This window comes from Ascaphus truei, chromosome 18 (genome assembly GCF_040206685.1).
Source record: "Ascaphus truei isolate aAscTru1 chromosome 18, aAscTru1.hap1, whole genome shotgun sequence".
Lineage (NCBI taxonomy): Eukaryota > Metazoa > Chordata > Amphibia > Anura > Ascaphidae > Ascaphus > Ascaphus truei.
Genome location: NC_134500.1, coordinates 24,042,979 through 24,064,663, shown reverse-complemented (window position 1 = coordinate 24,064,663; position 21,685 = coordinate 24,042,979). Strand labels below are relative to the sequence as shown.

The 21,685-nt window shown below is 50.4% G+C and overlaps 1 protein-coding gene across 5 annotated transcripts in view; it reads left to right on the top strand.

Moving 5' to 3' along the window:
• The window catches only part of OTUD7A (OTU deubiquitinase 7A), a 291,540-nt gene that overhangs the window by 122,978 nt on the left and 146,877 nt on the right, over nt 1-21,685 (top strand). For 4 of the 5 annotated variants that reach the window (XM_075575886.1, XM_075575882.1, XM_075575885.1 and 1 more), the window contains one exon: nt 15,108-15,258. In XM_075575886.1, the coding sequence (XP_075432001.1) occupies nt 15,174-15,258 (85 nt within the window). In that variant the 5' untranslated portion in view covers nt 15,108-15,173. Of the gene's footprint in view, nt 1-14,433; nt 14,567-15,107; nt 15,259-21,685 lie in introns of all 5 variants that reach the window. The other variant, XM_075575883.1, reaches the window with a different exon arrangement.

Sequence of the window (21,685 nt, the reverse complement as noted above, 5' to 3'; positions counted from 1 at the left end):
TCTCTGCTCTCCCCCCCTCCTCCCCTCAGCTCTCCCCCCTCCTCCCCTCCGCTCTCCCCCCCTCCTCCCCTCCGCTCTCCCCTCCTCCCCCCTCCTCCCCTCCGCTCTCCCCCCCTCCTCCCTTCCGCTCTCCCCCCCCTCCGCTCTCCCCCCCTCCTCCCCTCCGCTCTCCTCCGCTCTCCCCCCCCCTCCTCCCCTCCGCTCACCCCCCCTCCTCCCCTCCGCTCTCCCCCCGCCCTCCCCTCCGCTCTCCCCTCCGCTCTCCCCCCGCCCTCCTCTCCACTCTCCCCCCGCCCTCCGTTCTCCCTCCGCCCTCCCCTCCGCTCTCCCCTCCGCCCTCCCGTCCGCTCTCCGTCCGCACTCCCCCTCCTCCTAGCGGGAAATTTAACTCACGGGCAACGCCGGGTCTCTCAGCTAGTTTAAAATAAATGGTGATACATCTAGAGAGATACTATTGTTGAACAACAATAACCCAACATATAATACAAACCAACAAATAATTACACATAAACCGAAACTGGGGGGAATAGGTAAACCAACAGGTAAGTACTTTATAGTAGTGAGATAACTCACAAAGGCTTGTCAAAGGATCCCCAAGTCCAGCACTAATAATTAATTAAAAACCTGTATTGTTTTAGACAGGTGTTAAAGACTGACCGTCACGACGCTTGAAATACAGAAAACACACAAAAATATATGGATTCTCCCACAGAAAACCACAATCGGTACAGGAAAAAATATATATATGCAGCCAAATTTGTCAATTAGTGTAGTGTATTAAATTAACCACTTGTCCTGCAGTCAATGTATGCACTACTTAAACTCAGTAATATAAATAAATACGAGAACCACATTAAATGTAGTACATGTCAGTACAATATATAATGGCCCACAAAGTGTGTTAGCGTGGCCCTGAGGCACGAGTCTAAGCCCGTATCAAATTATAGCCTCCTATACTAGACTAAAGAGCTGCACTGTTACTAGGTCACAAAGTGGTTACTGAGGAGCAATCTATCTATGGGTGGGGTGAGAGTCGCATGGGTAGCAGATACTTAGTGTATCGTGAACTGCTATTTTAAAACCAGCAGCCGCAACATACAGCCACAACCATACTGAGGGCTTCTGCTTCCATCGCAAAAAATAAATTGTCAGCCAGCTCCTACAATTAAGACACCGTCGTCACGATGTGAGGGCAGAAAGCAGAGGATATGCCCATGTAACTCTCTCTAGTACTTAGTGAGTTATTGCAGCAATTCATAAAGTAGGTGCAGGGCAAACCTGTGAAGCAGCGGCTCAGACCGGCGCCTCTCACTCACCACCCGACGGAGATGCGTCATGACGTCCGCCTTTTGGTCCCGCCTCCCACCTGACGCACGTTTCGCGGAGGCTTTTTCAAAGGTGGTGACGTGGGATACTGCGGAGGGGAGTTTTATATGCGGTCAGTCACCAAGGACCAATCAAACCGGAGGCAAAATATGACCACTATGATTACTTAAAGACAAATGGTGGTACTGACTTGTGTTACATGAATATTGAGATGCAATTTAATGGGGTCATATTACGGATTAATACAAAGCTGAGATGAGAGCCTGAAATATGTAGACTATGAGATATGATCATGGTAAGGATACACCATAAAATAAAAATAATAAAAATAATAATAAAAATGCAGAAACAAAAAAATAATAAAAAATGATAATGAAGTAAATGCAGAGATGGAGGGGACAAACTAAAAAGTGGATGAAATCCCCGATATTAATCCCTAAATAAAGGGGGAGAACAGGAAACCCTCATTTATGCCACCTGGTGTTAAAGTGCCCAGAACATAAATCCATTTTGATTCCTTCTGCAAAATGAGGCGATTCCAGTCTCCCCCTCTAGGGTTCGGGGGGACACTTTCTATTCCTATGAATCGGAGGTTAGAAATGTCTCCTTGATGCATTTGGTGCATATGGTTAGCCAAGGGAGTGTCCCGATGATTGCGGATAGCTCCCAAATGCTCCAAAATACGCTGGCGAAACTCTCTTATAGTTTTGCCAACATATTTTTTGTTGCATTGGCATATAACTTGGTATATCACACCTCTTGTTCTGCAATTGATAAATTGCCTTACTGTGAATGATTTGGTATCATTCCAGTTGTTAAAGGTATTGGTTAATGAAATGAATGGGCATGCCTTACAGCCTCGGCATTTGAAATTGCCTGTTGACCTATTAGCCAGCCATGTATTTAATACAGTAGGTCGCAGGTGGCTGTGGACGAGCTTATCTTTTAAATTCAGTGCCCTTCTACTGACGAGTGTGGGGGTGGATCTTAGCACTTCCCTTAGGTCCGGGTCCTCTGTAAGGATAGGCCAGTGTCTATTTAGAATTGTATTAATTTCGGACCATTGATTATTAAATGTCCCCACGAATCTAATCAACTTGGGATCTTCTTCCAGTGCCTTATTATCGCTTAGTAGTGAGCTTCTATCACTGAATCTTGCTCGCCGATATGCTTTAGATATTGATCTCTGGCTGTAGCCTCTTGCCCTGAATCTCTCTCTCATTTTCTCCGCCTCTACCTCAAAAGCCTCTATGATGGAGCAATTTCTGCGAATTCTGAGAAATTGGCACACAGGGATACCTTCTTTCAATCGTCTAGTATGATGACTTTCAAAGCGTAACAAGCTATTTGTAGCTGTTATTTTACGATGGACCGTTGTTTCCACTTTATTGTCAGGTCCTCTTGAAATCCTAAAGTCCAAGAAGGTAATCTCCTGTGCGCCAATCTCAAAAGTATGGCCAACCATATGCACCAAATGCATCAAGGAGACATTTCTAACCTCCGATTCATAGGAATAGAAAGTGTCCCCCGAACCCTAGAGGGGGAGACTGGAATCGCCTCATTTTGCAGAAGGAATCAAAATGGATTTATGTTCTGGGCACTTTAACACCAGGTGGCATAAATGAGGGTTTCCTGTTCTCCCCCTTTATTTAGGGATTAATATTGGGGATTTCATCCACTTTTTAGTTTGTCCCCTCCATCTCTGCATTTACTTCATTATTATTTTTTTGTTTCTGTATTTTTATTATTATTTTTATTTTATGGTGTAAGTCAGTACCACCATTTGTCTTTAAGTAATCATAGTGGTCATCTTTTGCCTCCGGTTTGATTGGTCCTTGGTGACTGACCGCATATAAAACTCCCCTCCGCAGTATCCCACGTCACCACCTTTGAAAAAGCCTTCCGCGAAACGTGCGTCAGGTGGGAGGCGGGACCAAAAGGCTGACGTCATGACGCATCTCCGTCGGGTGGTGAGTGAGAGGTGCCGGTCTGAGCCGCTGCTTCACAGGTTTGCCCTGCACCTACTTTATGAATTGCTGCAATAACTCACTAAGTACTAGAGAGAGTTACATGGGCATATCCTCTGCTTTCTGCCCTCACATCGTGACGACGGTGTCTTAATTGTAGGAGCTGGCTGACAATTTATTTTTTGCGATGGAAGCAGAAGCCCTCAGTATGGTTGTGGCTGTATGTTGCGGCTGCTGGTTTTAAAATAGCAGTTCACGATACACTAAGTATCTGCTACCCATGCGACTCTCACCCAAGATAGATTGCTCCTCAGTAACCACTTTGTGACCTAGTAACAGTGCAGCTCTTTAGTCTAGTATAGGAGGCTATAATTTGATACTGGCTTAGACTCGTGCCTCAGGGCCACGCTAACACACTTTGTGGGCCATTATATATTGCACTGACATGTACTATATTTAATGCGGTTCTCGTAGGTATTTATATTACTGAGTTTAAGTAGTGCATACATTGACTGCAGGACAAGTGGTTAATTTAATACACTAGACTAATTGACAAATTTGGCTGCATACATATATTTTGTCCTGTACCGATTGTGGTTTTCTGTGGGAGAATCCATATATTTTTGTGTGTTTTCTGTATTTCAAGCGTCGTGACGGTCAGTCTTTAACACCTGTCTAAAACAATACAGGTTTTTAATTAATTATTAGTGCTGGACTTGGGGATCCTTTGACAAGCCTTTGTGAGTTATCTCACTACTATTAAGTACTTACCTGTTGGTTTACCTTTTCCCCCAGTTCCGGTTTATGTGTAATTATTTGTTCATTTGTTTTATATGTTGGGTTATTGTTGTTCACCAATAGTATCTGTCTAGTTGTATCACCATTTATTTAAAATTATTATAATAAAGTATTAAGTATTAACCTTTATTCATCATATCAATTAACACAATGAGTGCATGTTAAAGGGTGTTTCTTTCTCTCATATTTCTTAACTACCCCATTCCCCCTTTTGCACCTTAGTTATCATTTACCAGTTTGTACATTAAGCTGAAGCCTCCCTCTCCCTCCCCTTCCCCTTCCCCTATCCCACCGTTATTCTACGCATTCATTATTGGGCCAGTATTGTTTATCATTTTTGGCCTTATCACGTGTGTTTATTTAACACTCAATATACTTTTGTTAGTCACATTGGAACACCCTAGCTTTTTTCCTATTATTAATAGAAACCACATGGAATGGATACATATTTGACATATCCATTGCAGGCCCACATTGTTATTTCTACTTACTTTTAATATACATCTTTCATTATTTTACAATGTGATTTTTTTTGTTTTTCATAAGCAGCAAAACGATAGAATACGGGTGTTCAGCACTACCGTGCCTCATGCTATCAAGGGAAGGCAAATACATTGAGAATATCTGTTTTATTTTCATAGAGAAAGGAGTGAACCAGCCACAATTTGATGTGTGCATTCTGTACTTGAACTGCTGAAGTATAAATAGCTCCCATTGTCTCTTTCTAAGTGCTTGTGTGGCATAGCACAATAGATCTATCATGAAACACCTTTATCTGATGACCTTTACATTAAACTGCGTTATTAAATAGCTTAGCAATTTTTTTTCTATGCTAAGCCACAGAGCATTTTTCTTCCTTGTCCTCCACTGCAGCAGTGCGCAAACTGGGGGGCGCCAGATTGTCTGCGGGCGGTGGGGTGCGGGGTTTACAGAGGCCCCACACGCTACTCGAAGGCACTTAAATTAAGTGCCGGGGAAGTAACGAAGGCCTCTGTAAACTGCCCTTACCTTGGCTCCCGCGGCTTCATAGACGCGTCGCTATGGCAACACGGCGGCAAATGACGCCGCGAGGTCATGTGACATCATGACACCGAAGTAAGAGGGGGGGCCGCAGAGAGAGGGGAAATGCTGGCAGGGGGGGGCGCAGGGAAAAAAGTTTGCACTCCCCTGCTCTGTGGCTAGCCAAAAACTGCTGGGATAACTTCTCCTTCCTGCTGAGGTAGGACAAGAACTTCTAAGACCAGTTTAAAGGAGGTGTGGCCTATTCCCGGTTAATTATTCTTGTCCTACCATGGCTCGAGGATGCAGTGATCCGCAGTTTTTTTATTTTGTGTTTGGGTATCGATTTCTCTGCCTGCATTTCCTTCTGGCGGCTTACGTGCTACCCTATAGAGCAGGGTTTCCAAACTACAGTCAGGGGGCCACATCAGGCCCCCCACAAGATTTTATCCAGCCCGCAGCAACTTGAAATACATATATTTTATATATATAATTATAGTCCCAGTGTAAGCACAGCATCCTTTCTTTGTAATTGTCACATTTCTCTTTTGTTCTGAATCATATCATTCTGGTTACCACAAAAATATCCAAATAAAACGTATTCATTCATTATATCTACTATATATTTCTGAAAGCACTGTATGTCTGCGTCCCTAGCGGCAATCTCATTGGTCCCTTGGCCCGCCCGCCCCCGCACACCTCTCATTGGCCTGAGGCGGAGTGACGGGCCAAGGGACACACAGGGACACACACACGCACGCACGCACACACACACACACACACACACACACACCTCTCTCTCTGTCCTCTCCCCCCCCCCATCACACTCACCTCCCTCTCCACTCACCTCCCTCCACCTCCAGCTCCACTCACCTCCCTCTCCACTCACCTCCACCTCCCGCTCCACTCACCTCCCTCTCCACTCACCTCCCTCCACCTCCCGCTCCACTCACCTCCCTCTCCACTCACCTCCCTCCCGCTCAACTCCCACCCCGGCGCGGGGACAGGCAGTGGGCAGGGCAGCCTGCCGCTGCCTCCACTCACCTCCCGCTCCCTCCACTCACCTCCCGCTCCACTCACCTCCCCGGCGCGGGGACAGGCAGTGGGCAGGGCAGTCTGCTGCTGCCTCCACTCACCTCCCGCTCCCTCCACTCACCTCCCGCTCCCTCCACTCACCTCCCGCTCACCTCCCCTCACCTCCCGCTCACCTCCCCTCACCTCCCGCTCCCCTCCTCTCACCTCCCGCTCACCTCCCGCGCCCCTCCCGCTCCCCTCCCGTGCCCCTCCCGCTCCCCTCACCTCCCGCTCCCCTCCCTCCCGCTCACCTCCCTGGCGCGGGGACAGGCATTGGCCAGGGCAGCCTACCGCTGCCACGCGGCTCCTAAGATGGCGGCGGAGGGAAGGACCCCTTCCTCCCTCGCAGACTACCTAACATGGCGGCGGCCAGAAGGAGAGGTGAGTGTGTGTGAGTGTGTGTGAGTGTGTGTGTGTGAGTGTGTGAGTGTGTGAGTGTGTGAGTGTGTGTGTGTGTGTGTGTCACAGCGTGACAGTGTGTGTGTGGGACACTGTGTGTGTGTCTCTGTGCGTGTGTGTGTGTTACACTGTGTCTCAGACACTCTAGAGTGGGGAACCGGAGCTACACATGGTGGGGGTGGGGGGGTCAGGAGCGGAGAAAGATACAGGGGGAGTGGAGAGGAGGGACCCGTCAATTTAAAGCAAACCAACCCCCCTCCTGTCCACTGGCCCCCCCTCCTGTCCACTGCCCCCCCCCTCCTGTCCACTGCCCCCCCCCCTCCTGTCCACTGTCACCCCCCCTCCTGTCCACTCTCCCCCCCTCCTGTCCACTCTCCCCCCCTCCTGTCCACTCTCCCACCTCCTGTCCACTGTCACCCCCCCTCCTGTCCACTGTCAACCCCCCTCCTGTCCACTGTCACCCCCCCTCCTGTCCACTGTCACCCCCCTCCTGTCCACTCTCCCCCCCCTGTCCACTCTCCCAACTCCTCCTGTCCACTCCCCCCCCCTCCAGTCCACTCTCCCCCCTCCCATCCCCACCTGTCCAATGTCCTTTCACCTGTCCCCCCTCCTGTCCACTCTCCCCCCCCTTCTGTCCACTCTCCGCCCTCCTCCCATCCCCTCCTGTCCACTGTCATTTCCACTGTCCCCCCCCCCCCACCCGCCCACTGTCCCCACCCCTCCCCCCGGCCACTGTCCCCCTCCTCCCCCCGGCCACTGTCCCCCCCTCCTGTCCACTGTCCCCCCCCCTCCTGTCCACTGTCCCCCCCCTCCTGTCCACTGTCCCCCCCCTCCTTTTCCCCCGTCCCCCTCCCCTCCTTTTCCCCCCTCTCCCCATTTCCCCCCCCCCCTTTTCCCCCCTCTCCCCCCCCTTTTCCTAGCGCTACATGTAACTCACGGCCGACGCCGGCTCTCCCCCCCGCTCCCCTTTCTCCCACCCCCCCGCTCCCCTTTCTCCCACCCCCCCGCTCCCCTTTCTCCAACCCCCCCGCTCCCCTTTCTCTCCCCCCCCGCTCCCCTTTCTCCCCCCCCCGCTCCCCTTTCTCCCCCCCCGCTCCCCTTTCTCCCCCCGCTCCCCTTTCTCCCCCCGCTCCCCTTTCTCCCACCCTGCTCCCCTTTCTCCCACCCCGCTCCCCTTTCTCCCCCCCCTTTCTCCCCCCCCTTTCTCCCCTTTCTCCCCCTCCCCTTCTTCCCCTCCCGCTCCCCTTTCTCCCCCCCCGCTCCCCTTTCTCCCCCCCCGCTCCCCTTTCTCCCCCCCCCCCCGCTCCCCTTTCTCCCCCCCTCGCTCCCCTTTCTCCCCCCCCGCTCCCCTTTCTCCCCCCCCCGCTCCCCTTTCTCCCCCCCGCTCCCCTTTCTCTCTCCCCCCCCGCTCCCCCTTCTCCCCTCCCCGCTCCCCATTCTCCCCTCCCCTGCTCCCCCTTCTCCCCTCCCCCCGCTCCTCCCTTCTCCCCTCCTCCCTTCTCCCCTCCCCCTCCTCCCTTCTCCCCTCCCCCTCCTCCCTTCTCTCCTCCCCTGTCCCTCCCCTTTCCCTCCCCCTCCCCTTTCCCTCCCCTTTCCCTCCCCCTCCCCTTTCCCTCCCCTTTCCCTCTCCCTCCCCTTTCCCTCCCCCTCCCCTTTCCCTCCCCTTTCCCTCCCCTTTCCCTCCCCCCTCCTCCCCTTTCCCTCCCCCTCCCCTTTCCCTCCCCCTCCCCTTTCCCTCCCCTTTCCCTCCCCCCTCCTCCCCTTTCCCTCCCCCCTCCTCCCCTTTCCCTCCCCTTTCCCTCCCCCCTCCTCCCATTTCCCTCCCCCCTCCTCCCCTTTCCCACCCCCTTCCCCCCTCCCACACCCTTCCCCTCTCCCACACCCTTCCCCTCTCCCACACCCTATCTTCCCCCCCCTCCCACACCCTTCCCCCCCCCTCCCACACCCTTCCCCCCCTTCCCACCAATCTTCGCCTTCCTGCCTCCCCGCCTCTGCCTTTCACCCGCCCTTACTCCGCCCGCCTCTGCCTTTCACCCACCGCCTCACAGCCGCTGCATGCACTCAACAGACTCCCGCCACACTCGACACATACCTGCCGCCACACACACCTGCTGCCTCCCGCCCCTACGCACCGACATCACTGACCCACCGCCTCACACCCTAGCAGGACCCCCACTCACAGAGAGCACTCACAACCCACGCGACACCTGCCGCCTCACACCCTAGCAGGACCCCACTCACAGACAGCACTCACAACCCATGTGCCACCCGCCGCCTCACACCCTAGCAGGACCCCCACTCACAGACAGCACTCACAACCCACGCGCCACCTGCCGCCTCACACCCTAGCAGGACCCCCACTCACAGACAGCACTCACAACCCACGCGCCACCTGCCGCCTCACACCCTAGCAGGACACACGCCTCACATTTTTACATCTGTTATGTCACCAAAATATACATTGTACTGTGGTGTGTTTACAATAAACCATTTTTAAACAACATCGTATTACATTTTATTCCATCTTTCTTTTCAACATTATTATCCAACCTTTCCAACAAATACTCATCTATTGTTCCACGATTTATAAATAATACTACCTATTACGCATTTACATCCCGGGCAACGCCGGGTCTCTCAGCTAGTATATATATAAATATCTAAAAATTATAGAAAGACTTTTTTTTCCTTTGGCCCGTGAAAATGTGTAGAATATACGATGTGTCCCTCGTACTGAAAAGTTTGGAGACTACTGCTATAGAGTATATTTCTCCTATATGCCTCCCTTGATGCCGAGTCACCGTCTAGCCGCCATATCAGGAAGTCTGCCTCAACATCGTGGGCCTCTGGCAGTTGCGGAGCAGTTGCTGGGTGCTGGAGTTGAGGATCTGAACCGCATGGCAGCCGCGCTATTTTGGCACCGAGCCAGGGGTCCCTCGCGGCCTGCCATGTGACCTCTGGCACCGTAAATTCGTCTCAATGTAATTGTGACGTGAAGGCCAGCAGCGTCTCTTCTGGAGACTGCAGCACGCCGGGAGAACACAGGAGCTGGATGCCAGGTTTATAAATCGGTGGAAACAGATGAAGGAACCCGCTCTACCTAATGTGACCAGGGGGTCAGCAAACAGATAGGTGCACTAGGGCAAATAATTAAGGGACAAAGAAAGGAAAGCACTGATAGGGTTGCCAGGTGTCCGGTATTGAACCGGACTGTCCTGTATTTGGATACTCTGACCAGTAAAAAATGAGGTACTGTAATACTGGACATGTATGTGTCCAGTATTTTCCTCCCTGGACATAGTGACCTGACGCACCTTTCACCATTTGAGTCCAGTATTTTTGGAGAAGCCACCTGGCAACCCTAAGCACCGATGGAGCATAGACACTACCGACCGGATAAAGGCCCTATAACATGCACTCAATGTCTGTGTATGGGAAGTAACCTTACTAATATAGTGTCAAAAGTATTAAACAGATTAAAAACAGTTGTACTGGTCCTGAGTGTATTGCATAATCGAGTTAAAATATCAATTTAATTGATATACATTAAAATAATATGGATCAGACTCAAGAAGATAAAGAGAGAACAAATAAAAAACTATTAAATTGTTGCACAGTGGGCTTGTTCCTTATAGAGGCATACAATAACCAGCGAAAGTTAGCTGCTGGATAACTACCAGTAAGTGCCTCTAAAAGATAATTATGCTAGTCTGCTTGGCTAGGGGGTACAATGACCCAAACGACAGGAGTGGCTGCAGTCGTAGTAATAATATATACTAAACACCAGCTAATGAGTTAGGCAACGCAGGGGCCATGAGAACAGATGATGTCAATAGCTGATCGTTGTAACAGCGGCCAGGGTTATATCCTTCTATCCCAAAGTAAACACATCAAATCTATAATGGCTGGGTGAATCCCAGCAATTCAATCCTCAAACAGTACACCCCTTTAAACAGGGAAATAGGGTAGATAAGGGTGACTGGGTGGGAAGCCCACATAGAACTATCCCTTACTTGGTAGAGGGTACAGGGACCCGAAATGAGGCAGACTGTAGCCGTATTAAAAGTATGTACTATATACAGATTGATGTGTCAAACAGCGTGTGGGAGCAGGTGGACACGCTGACAGCTGAAACCCGTAGCATCGGCCCGCAGCATATCGGATGGATAGTAACTGTATGTGGATCCAGCTGGTGCGTTACTCCAATGGCGTACCTCTATGAGCAGGGGGAGGGAAAATGAGAGTAACTACGTTGAAACCTTGCATATACTGACCCTCAAACATACCCCTATGCACAGGGAGAGAAAAGTACAGGTCCCTAATACTAAATCTGTACTAACCCTGCAGGGGTTAAAGCTGCAGGTCAGTCAATATCCTGTATGTGTGTTTTTTTTAATAAATCAGTTCTGTAGTAAGAAAAAATACTTTTAGCATTTTCTGTTTTTAAAAAAACAACTTTGAAAGACCAATTTTCTTGTATTCTATTTTAACAACCATTTGCTAAGGCACTGCCCCTTCATGTCCTGTCACAAGCCCTGGCACACCCCTTTGTCAGCCCTGCCCTCCCTCTAGCACATGTCAGTGCAGGAGAGCTCATGAATATTCATGAGCTTCCACTGAGAGACTGAAGCAGAAGAAAAACATATGCCATCTCTAAAGATCTTGCCAAATTTTGCCGATCAATACATGGAGAACGAATTGACTGGCAGCTATACTGTTCTTTAGGTAATTAGAGATTGCCCATGTAGCCCATGTTCTCCCCCCCCTCCCCCCGGACACAGATGGCTCTGCTAGGGTGTAATGAGGGCTGGCTACATGTGTATGGTGGTGCATACCTGCTTGTAACAGGAGGGCCTGAGTCTCCCGCATTGGTGTGGGGGATAACAGGGCCAGGCTTCTGGGGTATATGCCTCCATTCTTTAGTGGTTGTGGTGCAGCGCCTCCATTCTCTGGCGAAACCTAAGGAATAGGTTGGAATCTTCCCAGAGAAAGCCCTGGTCCCAGGGCGAGAGATTCCAATCTCACACAGTCTTATATAAAACAGCAGCAAGTCTTTATTGTCCTTTAGCAATGATACAACGCACTTGTGCACAGCGGCACACAGCAGTTCATATATCAGCAGTGTACTCCAATTGTATACAGGGGTCTTCCCTCTCCTCTCCTCCAAGTTGTACCCTAGCAGGATGGGCTGTAGGGGGGGCATCAATACCCCTTGCACCCTCCCCAAGAGTAGATCCTCTGGGTGAGGCTGGATGTTCTCCCCCTCACCCCCTGAGCAGGGTAAGGGGCATTGGTCCACCTCTATAGTTCTGTCCGCTCTACTCAGAGGGGCTCTGAGTATCTCTTCCAAGCACCGTTCTCACTCTAAACATGGCTTCTACTGTCACCATACAGAACTGCCACTCTGCTCTCCAGATTCTGACACACCAGCCAGACACTCCAACTCCACAGACTGTCACAGAACTCTCCTCCTCCCAGGCAGGACTCTCAGACTCCACACTCCAACAGACTGACTCTCTCCCACTGACTGACTGACTTCGACACCCACAGGAGCAGCCCACTAAATAGATACAGCCCTGCCCCTTATGATGTCAGCAGGACCTCCCCTCTGTCTCAGGCCTGCTACAGAGTCAGGGGCCTACCTCTATCACTCCAGGCAAGGCTTGGTGGGGGGAAAACCCATGATTGCTACTGGCGCCTGCCCTTACCAGGGCTTACTCCAGTAGGAGAAGGATTGGTAGCCCACTAATTGTTACAGGGGCTACACCCACATAAAACTATTGAAGTAAAAAAATTAATAAAAAAAAAAAAAGACTGAACTGCAGCTTTAACCACAAATGGAGATATGGCCTAATAAATGGATCACTTACTCCCGCATGCCCTGTCCCTCAAACATTACTCTACACACAGACGGGGGAAAGGGGCGGGAGGTAGATAGAAAGGGGGAAAGAGTACCCTGAACACTTGTCCTAGCCCTACGAGAGAGCGATCCGTTCCACTGCATGAAAGTTGTTCATACAGCGCCATCTGACTGCATCCTGTTGCTTGACACGTGACGTTATGACGCTTCCCTTTGATGCGCGTTCACGTTGGCTTCTTCAGGAGAGGGTCCTAGTGTCATCGGAGTCTCCTAGGTGATAGTTGCGAAGTTCTATTTTGCTTTGTTAGGCTCAAGCTCCTAAACCTAAGTTGTACAGCTCAACCCCCTTATAACACTGTGCTTGGGGTCCAAAGAGTCACATCGCGCTATAAGCGGATTGCGTTAGAAATAATGTACAGTTGTATGCATTGTACAATAAAGTATTTAAGATACCAATACAGGCATACCCCGGTTTAAGGACACTCACTTTAAGTACACTCGCGAGTAAGTACATCTCGCTCAATCGGCAAATGGCAGCGCACGCATGCGCCTGTCAGCACGTCCTGAACAGCAATACCGGCTCCCTACCTGTACCGAAGCTGTGCGCAAGCGGGGAGACTATAGAGCCTGTTACACATGCGCTATTTACATCAGTTATGCACGTATATGACGATTGCAGTACAGTACAAGCATCAATAAGTGGGAAAAAGGTAGTGCTTCACTTTAAGTACATTTTCGCTTTACATACATGCTCCGGTCCCATTGCGTACGTTAATGCGGGGTATGCCTGTAATCATGTTGTAAAGTATTCATAGATACAAAAATTGGGAGCCATGCTTGCATCGTGTTATAAGCGGATTCGCGTTGTAGCGGATCGTGTTATAAAAGGGTTGTGCTGTATATTTATTATTTAAGTGTGGAAACAAAAGGCGTACTCCCGAGCTGAAAAGCATTATTTTCAGTTTCAGGGACCCTTCGTTTCTCAGGATAATTACAGGTGTAGTTACCGTTGTCTGGGCTCTTTGCAGGAAAATAAAAATGGCCACCAAATCTCACCGGTCCAGTGGGCCAATAGGAAGCCGCAACATTATTATTTTCAGCTTCCCTTTAAATGGCCATTTAAAGGAGCAATCCAAGCCAGCGATTTAAAAAAATATTTTTACCATAGGATTTAAACAGGGGCTCTCCGGAGCTTGACCTCATTAATTGCAGCTCCAGGGACCTCCCTGCTTCCAGAGACACTTAGGTCCTAAGGGGATGCCGGTTTCTCTCTGCTTTTCAAAGCTCCCATGTCACGCGGGCCAATAAGAACTCACACCGGATGACATCACGGCTTCCTATTGGCCCGCAGGGTGCTGGAGCTTTGAAAAGCAGAGAGATACCAGCACCCCCTTAGGAGCTGTGTCTCTGGAAGCAGGGGGTTCCCCAGAGCTGCAATTATTGAGGTTCAGCTCCGGAGACCCCCCTGCTTCAATCCCATGGTGTAAAAAAAAAAAAAAAAAAAGCGAAAAAACGATGACGTCACCAGTAAGTATCTAGAGAATCAGAGGATCCCCAAGCTTTAAAATAGTGCTGTTCAGCTCTGTAAAAAAAAATCCCTTTTGCACCTGCTTCAATATCTTCGAGATCACTGCATCTCTGATTTTACCCTGGGTAACATCCAAAAACAAGGCAATTATTTTCTTGACCTGCTGGAAAAAGCTGTTGTTTGTATCATCAAGAGGATGAGTTTGTGAATGACTTTTCACTTCTCTACTTGTCCAAAATGTTTTCGATTCTCGAATGTGACTAGACTCGTAGGAATAAACATTTCCAAGCGATGCTCAAAAAAAGCATGTATTTGCATATTAGCAGCTATAACGGGGTTTCCATCAGCCACTTTATTCTGTTTACTGGGCAATGAGTCATTGTCATATAGTGGAGTGACTGTTGCTCTTCTGAGCAAGTGCATGGTACAGACAGCCTACGGTAAGCTGCTAAAACTCATACTGTCTCTCTCCCCTCTTACAGATGCCAATTATTTAGCAAAGGAAACCAGACTTCCTATTATATTATTTTGATGATTCCCTGTTTGCCGTCAAATGAGACAATAGCTGGAACATCTTAAAAATCACTCCTGAATTTTAAGTTCTGTCTGATGAAGGTTAATATCTGGAGCATGTTTTATTATGATAAATGTCAGTGTTTGCTTCACGTTGTTTATGAAGGCAATGTATCCTTACAGTGCTGGGGGGGGGGGGGGCGGGGGAAATTATCTTTTAGTAACTCTTGTTTGGTTGTAGTTGGCCAATTTGTGTGTGTGTGTATGTGTGTGTATATATATGTGTTTATGTATTTATATCTATATCTTTGTACATAATGTACAGTATTTCATTGTGGCTATTAAATTATATAAGAATAGATCAAATTTAAAACCGTTACAGCTTCTCTAAACTTTCAGTAACATTCATCTCTTTTTTTTCCCCCATTGCTTGGTACTGTATATTACCAGAACGGTGTTTTGACCGCAATTGATAATTTTTAGTTGATGAGTTATAACTGGAAATGCTAATCTCGTGTCAAAAATGCTGCTGGTAAAGCAAAGATCCACCTTCAAGAAAGCGCCTTGATTGAAACCTTGTAGAAGGAATCATTTAGTGGAAGATCACGATTAACTGTTTTGTTTTTTGTTTTTTCATTTGTAGATGGAAGTGTTTTAGTTGCAAATTTCTGCTCCCGCTGCGCGCCAGGCAGCACCGCTACGTGATCCCATGACTCTGGATATGGACGCAGTCTTGTCAGACTTTGTTCGGTCCACGGGGGCTGAACCAGGTCTGGCAAGGGACTTGCTAGAAGGTAAGCCAATAATTTGCATGTTTAAACACCGTTTGTGTTGTAAGCAGAAAAACGCACGAGGTTTGCGATATTTAAAATCTGCATGTGAATATTGATCGGTTCTGTGTTACTTGCTAGTCTATCTATATAGTCAATTAGGACTTTGCTGTACTGTAGATGTCTCTCTCTATCCCAGCACACATACAGTAACTGTTGAGGGGATGTTACCATTTGTTGTCTGTTCCCGTAGCACGAGTTAAACAAAAGTTTATATATTCTACATTTCCATCCAGCTATTTTTCAATGGTTCTACTATCAGACCTGTTTGGAATGTCTCTCCCTTCCTCTGTTAATTTTATCATTTAACCCCCTTCTCCCTGCATCCTCCCCGACGCCCCCGCCGCCCCCCCACTGCCCCACATACTGCTGATGGATGGATGGTTCTACATTCTCCACCTTTTTTACTGTCCCTTTCACTGTTTGTTTTTTTTGCCCCATCAGTTTATTTACTATCCTATCTGCCACTCCTCATCTACCTTAGATTGTTATCTTGGCTATTACATCTGTGAGACTCATGGAATCTCTGTAAATCAGATTTGCCGACTTGAAGAAGACCGAGAACTTTTGAAAGCTTGTCTTATAGTATCAGTTGTTAGTCCAAATAAAAAAAGGTATCACCTAATACTGAAGTACTCATTTAGCACTGAATAAACTAGAAAGTAATGCTGTATGTTCACTAGTAAGTATATTGGTTACAGGGGCATCCCTGGAGCTGACAATAGTGTAGCTTAGCTCCAGTGGACCCCCCCCCCCCCCCAAATCAGATTCTATATAAAAATAAATATATCAGTGTAGCTCTGGGAGCCCACGTCGACTCAAGATATTTACCTCCATCCATGCCGGTGATGGAAATTCCAATAAAGACGCTGGGCTTGTAGAATAGGACCTAGCAATGCCACACTCTGAAGTTGCGGCATTCTATTAGCCTGAGGGAATGGGGCTGATGTAGTGGCTATTTTGATTTCCGATAGGAATAGGCTGACCAGATTTTCAAAATTTAAAACGGGACACGCACAAAAATTATTTATACACCAAATGACATCGCTAAAAAATAAATACTATAATGGTATTTGTCTAATAGCGTCCCCATATATGCTGTATTCATTCTCCCTCCCCCATTATTTCTCTACCTTCTCCCCGCAATTCTCTCTCCTCCTGCCATTCTCTCTCTCCTCCTGCCATTCTCTCTCCTCCTGCCATTCTCTCTCTTCTCTGCCATTCTCTCTATCTCTCCCTGCCATTATCTCTCCCTGCCATTATCTATCCCTGCCATTATCTCTCCCTGACATTATCTCTCCCTGACATTATCTCTCCCTGACATTATCTCTCCCTGACATTATCTCTCCCTGACATTATCTCTCCCTGACATTATCTCTCCCTGACATTCTCTCTCCCTGACATTCTCTCTCCCTGACATTCTCTCTCCCTGACATTCTCTCTCCGCCATTCTCCCTCCGCCATTTTCTCTCTCCCCACCATTCCCTCTCTCCCCGCCATTCCCTCTCTCTCTCCCCGCCATTCCCTCTCTCTCTCCCTGCCATTCCCTCTCTCTCTCTCCCCCCGCCATTCCCTCTCTCTTCCCGCCATTCCCTCTCTCTCTTCCCGCCATTCCCTCTCTCTCTTCCCGCCATTCCCTCTCTCTCTCTCTCCCCGCCATTCCCTCTCTCTCTCCCCGCCATTCCCTCTCTCTCTCCCCGCCATTCTATCTCTCTCTCTCCCCACCATTCTCTCTCCCCGCCATTCTCTCTCCCTGCCATTCTCTCTCTCTCCCCGCCATTCTCTCTCTCTCCCCGCCATTCTCTCTCTCTCTCTCTCTCTCTCTCTCTCCGCCATTCTCTCTCTCTCTGCCATTCTCTCTCTCTCTCTCTCCCCGCCATTCTCTCTCTCCCCGCCATTCTCTCTCGCTCTGCCATTCTCTCTCTCTCTCCCCTCCATTCTCTCTCTCTCTCCCCCATTCTTTCTCCCCGCCATTCTCTATATCTCTCTCTCTCCCCACCATTCTCTCTCTCTCCATCTCTCCCCGCCATTCTCTCTCTCTCCATCTCTCCCCGCCATTCTCTCTCTCTCTCTCCGCCATTCCTTCTCTCTCTCCCCGCCATTCCCTCTCTCTCTCCCCGCCATTCCCTCTCTCTCTCCCCGCCATTCCCTCTCTCTCTCCCCGCCATTTCCTCTCTCTCTCCCCGCCATTCCCTCTCTCCCCGCCATTCCCTCTCTCTCCCCGCCATTCCCTCTCTCTCTCCCCCCGCCATTCCCTCTCTCTCTCTCTCCCCGCCATTCCCTCTCTCTCTCTCTCCCCGCCATTCCCTCTCTCTCTCTCCCCGCCATTCCCTCTCTCTCTCTCCCCGCCATTCCCTCTCTCTCTCCCCGCTATTCCCTCTCTCTCTCCCCGCCATTCTCTCTCTCCACGCCATTCTATCTCTCTCCCCGCCATTCTCTCTCTCCCCGCTATTCCCTCTCTCTCTCCCCGCCATTCTCTCTCTCCACGCCATTCTATCTCTCTCCCCGCCATTCTATCTCTCTCCCCGCCATTCTATCTCTCTCCCCCCCGCCATTCTCTCTCTCTCTCCCCGCCATTCTCTCTCTCTCTCCCCGCCATTCTCTCTCTCTCTCCCCGCCATTCTCTCTCACTCCCCGCCATTCTCTCTCTCTCCCCGCCATTCTCCCCGCCATTCTCTCTCTCTCTCCCCGCCATTCTCTCTCTCTCTCTCTCTCTCTCTCTCTCTCTCTCTCTCTCTCTCCATTATGCTCTCTCTCTCTGCCATTCTCTCTCTCTCTCTGCCATTCTCTCTCTCTCTCCCCGCCATTCTCTCTCTCTCTCCCCGCCATTCTCTCTCTCTCTCTCCCTGCCACTCTCTCTCTCTCTCTGCCATTCTCTCTCTCTCCCCGCCATTCTCTCTCTCCATCTCTCCCCGCCATTCTCTCTCTCTCCATCTCTCCCCGCCATTCTCTCTCCCCGCCATTCTCTCTCCCTGCCATTCTCTCTCTCTCCGGCATTCTCTCTCTCTCTGCCATTCTCTCTCTCTCTCTCCGCCATTCCCTCTCTCTCTCCCCGCCATTCCCTCTCTCTCTCCCCGCCATTCCCTCTCTCTCCCCGCCATTCCCTCTCTCTCCCCCCCCCCCCATTCCCCCTCTCTCTCTCCCCGCCATTCCCTCTCTCTCTCTCTCCCCGCCATTCCCTCTCTCTCTCCCCGCCATTCCCTCTCTCTCTCTCTCCCCGCCATTCCCTCTCTATCCCCGCTATTCCCTCTCTCTCCCCGCCATTCTCTCTCTCCACGCCATTCTATCTCTCTCCCCGCTATTCCCTCTCTCCCCGCCATTCTCTCTCTCCACGCCATTCTATCTCTCTCCCCGCCATTCTATCTCTCTCCCCGCCATTCTCTCTCTCTCTCCCCCCCGCCATTCTCTCTCTCTCTCCCCGCCATTCTCTCTCCCCGCCATTCTCTCTCTCCCCGCCATTCTCTCTCTCTCCCCGCCATTCTCTCTCTCTCCCCGCCATTCTCTCTCTCTCTCTCTCCATCATGCTCTCTCTCTCTGCCATTCTCTCTCTCTCTCCCCGCCATTCTCTCTCTCCCCGCCATTCTCTATCTCTCCATCTCTACCCGCCATTCTCTCTCTCTCCGCCATTCTCTCTCTCTCTGCCATTCTCTCTCTCTCTCCCCGCCATTCTCTCTCTCTCCCCGCCATTCTCTCTCTCCCCGCCATTCTCTCTCTCTCCCCGCCATTCTCTCTCTCTCCATCTCTCCCCGCCATTTTCTCTCTCTCCCCGCCATTCTCTCTCTCTCCGCCATTCTCTCTCTCTCCCCGCCATTCTCTCTCTCTCTCTCTCTCTCTCTCTCTGCCATTCTCTCTCTCTCTCTCTCTCTGCCATTCTCTCTCTCTCCCCGCCATTCTCTCTCTCTCCCTGCCATTCTCTCTCTCTCTCTCTCTCCGCCAGTCTCTCTCTCCCCGCCATTCTCTCTCTCTCCCCGCCATTCTTTCCATCTCTCTCTCTCCATCTCTCCCCGCCATTCTCTCTCCGCCATTCTCTCTCTCACTCCCCACCATTCTCTCTCTCTCTGCCATTCTCTCTCTCTCTGCCATTCTCTCTCTCTCTGCCATTCTCTCTCTCTCTCCCCGCCATTCTCTCTCTCTCTCCCCGCCATTCTCTCTCTCTCTCTCCCCACCATTCTCTCTCTCTCCATCTCTCCCCGCCATTCTCTCTCTCTCCATCTCTCCCCGCCATTCTCTCTCTCTCTCTCCGCCATTCTCTCTCTCTCCGCCATTCTCTCTCTCCCCGACATTCTCTCTCTCTCCCCGACATTCTCTCTCTCTCCCCGACATTCTCTCTCTCTCTCTTTCTCCTCGCCATTCTCTCTCTCTCCCCGCCATTCTCTCTCTCTCTCTCTCCGCCATTCTCTCTCTCTCTCTCTCTCTGCCATTCTCTCTCTCCCCGACATTCTCTCTCTCTATCCCCGAGATTCTCTCTCTCTCTCCCCGCCATTCTCTCTCTCTCCCCGCCATTCTCTCTCTCTCCGCGCCATTCTCTCTCTCTCCCCGCCATTCTCTCGTTCTCCGCCATTCTCTCTCTCTCTCCCCGCCATTCTCTCTCTCTCCCCGCCATTCTCTCTCTCTCTCTCTCTCTCCCCACCATTCTCTCTCTCCCCGCCATTCTCTCTCTCCCCGCCATTCTCTCTCTCCCCGCCATTCTCTCTCTCTCCGCCATTCTCTCTCTCTCCGCCATTCTCTCTCTCTCCGCCATTCTCTCTCTCTCCGCCATTCTCTCTCTCTCTCCGACATTCTCTCTCTCTCTCTTTCTCCTCGCCATTCTCTCTCTCTCTTTCTCCTCGCCATTCTCTCTCTCTCTTTCTCCTCGCCATTCTCTCTCTCTCCCCGCCATTCTCTCTCTCTCTCCGCCATTCTCTCTCTCTCTCTCTCTCTCTGCCATTCTCTCTCTCCCCGACATTCTCTCTCTCTATCCCCGAGATTCTCTCTCTCTCTCCCCGCCATTCTCTCTCTCCCCGCCATTCTCTCTCTCCCCGCCATTCTCTCTCTCTCCCCGCCATTCTCTCTCTCTCCCCGCCATTCTCTCGTTCTCCGCCATTCTCTCTCTCTCTCCCCGCCATTCTCTCTCTCCCCGCCATTCTCTCTCTCTCTCTCTCTCCCGCCATTCTCTCTCTCCCCACCATTCTCTCTCTCCCCGCCATTCTCTCTCTCCCCGCCATTCTCTCTCTCCCCGCCATTCTCTCTCTCCCCGCCATTCTCTCTCTCTCCGCCATTCTCTCTCTCTCCGCCATTCTCTCTCTCTCCGCCATTCTCTCTCTCTCCGCCATTCTCTCTCTCTCTCCGCCATTCTCTCTCTCTTTCCGCCATTCTCTCTCTCTCTCCGCCATTCTCTCTCTCTCCGACATTCTCTCTCTCTCCGACATTCTCTCTCCGACATTCTCTCTCTCTCTCCGCCATTCTCTCTCTCTCTCCGCCATTCTCTCTCTCTCCGCCATTCTCTCTCCCCGCCATTCTCATTCTCTCTCTCTCTCCGCCATTCTCTCTCTCTCTCTCTCTCTCTCTCTCCCCCCCCCCGACATTCTCTCTCTCTCTCTCCCCGACATTCTCTCTCTCTCTCCCCGACATTCTCTCTCTCTCTCTCTCCCCCCTTATATTAGGGGGCCACTGGCCCCAACACATACAGGTGCCGCCGACATTATTGCACCCACTTTCACCCAGTAATGGATGCAATAACGTTGGCTATATCTGTATGCAGGGACCATAAACGCAAGCACACACACCACATACATTCCACCAGATACAACTTAAACAGCCACACACTTTCCACATACGCACACAATGTATTTCCCAGAAACACACTGACCTGCAGACACTCATTTACTGAAAACTAAAAACACACAGCCCCTGACCTGACCAACACACACACTGTCCCTGACCTGCACAACACTCACACAGACAGATCTGCACAGACACACAACCACTGACCAGCATAGACTCACACACAGACTGACTATCACATAAATACACAGACTGACCTACAGCAACCAGCTCTAAAAGGAGGATCTGCACTCTCCAAGGAGGAGCAGCCATGCTCACAGGCTGCATGTTTCTCTCTTAAGGCGGGTCCAATGCCTTAACTCAATGATCGCATCCATAGACCATGCATGCGACAGCAGGATGGGGCGCGCGGTGTGTGAAGAATGAGGGCGAACCAGCTCTATGATGACACGCCACCCACGTCACGTCTACCTTGGCCAGAAAACGTTCCCGGTAAACGCGGGTGATGTTCCTCACGCCACAGCATGGTCTTAGGCTGCGTCCATGCTGCCGAAGTCATAGCACAGCAGCTCAATTCTTGCATTTACTGGCAATTCCCCCTGCCTACACTGGCCCCACCCCTGCTATA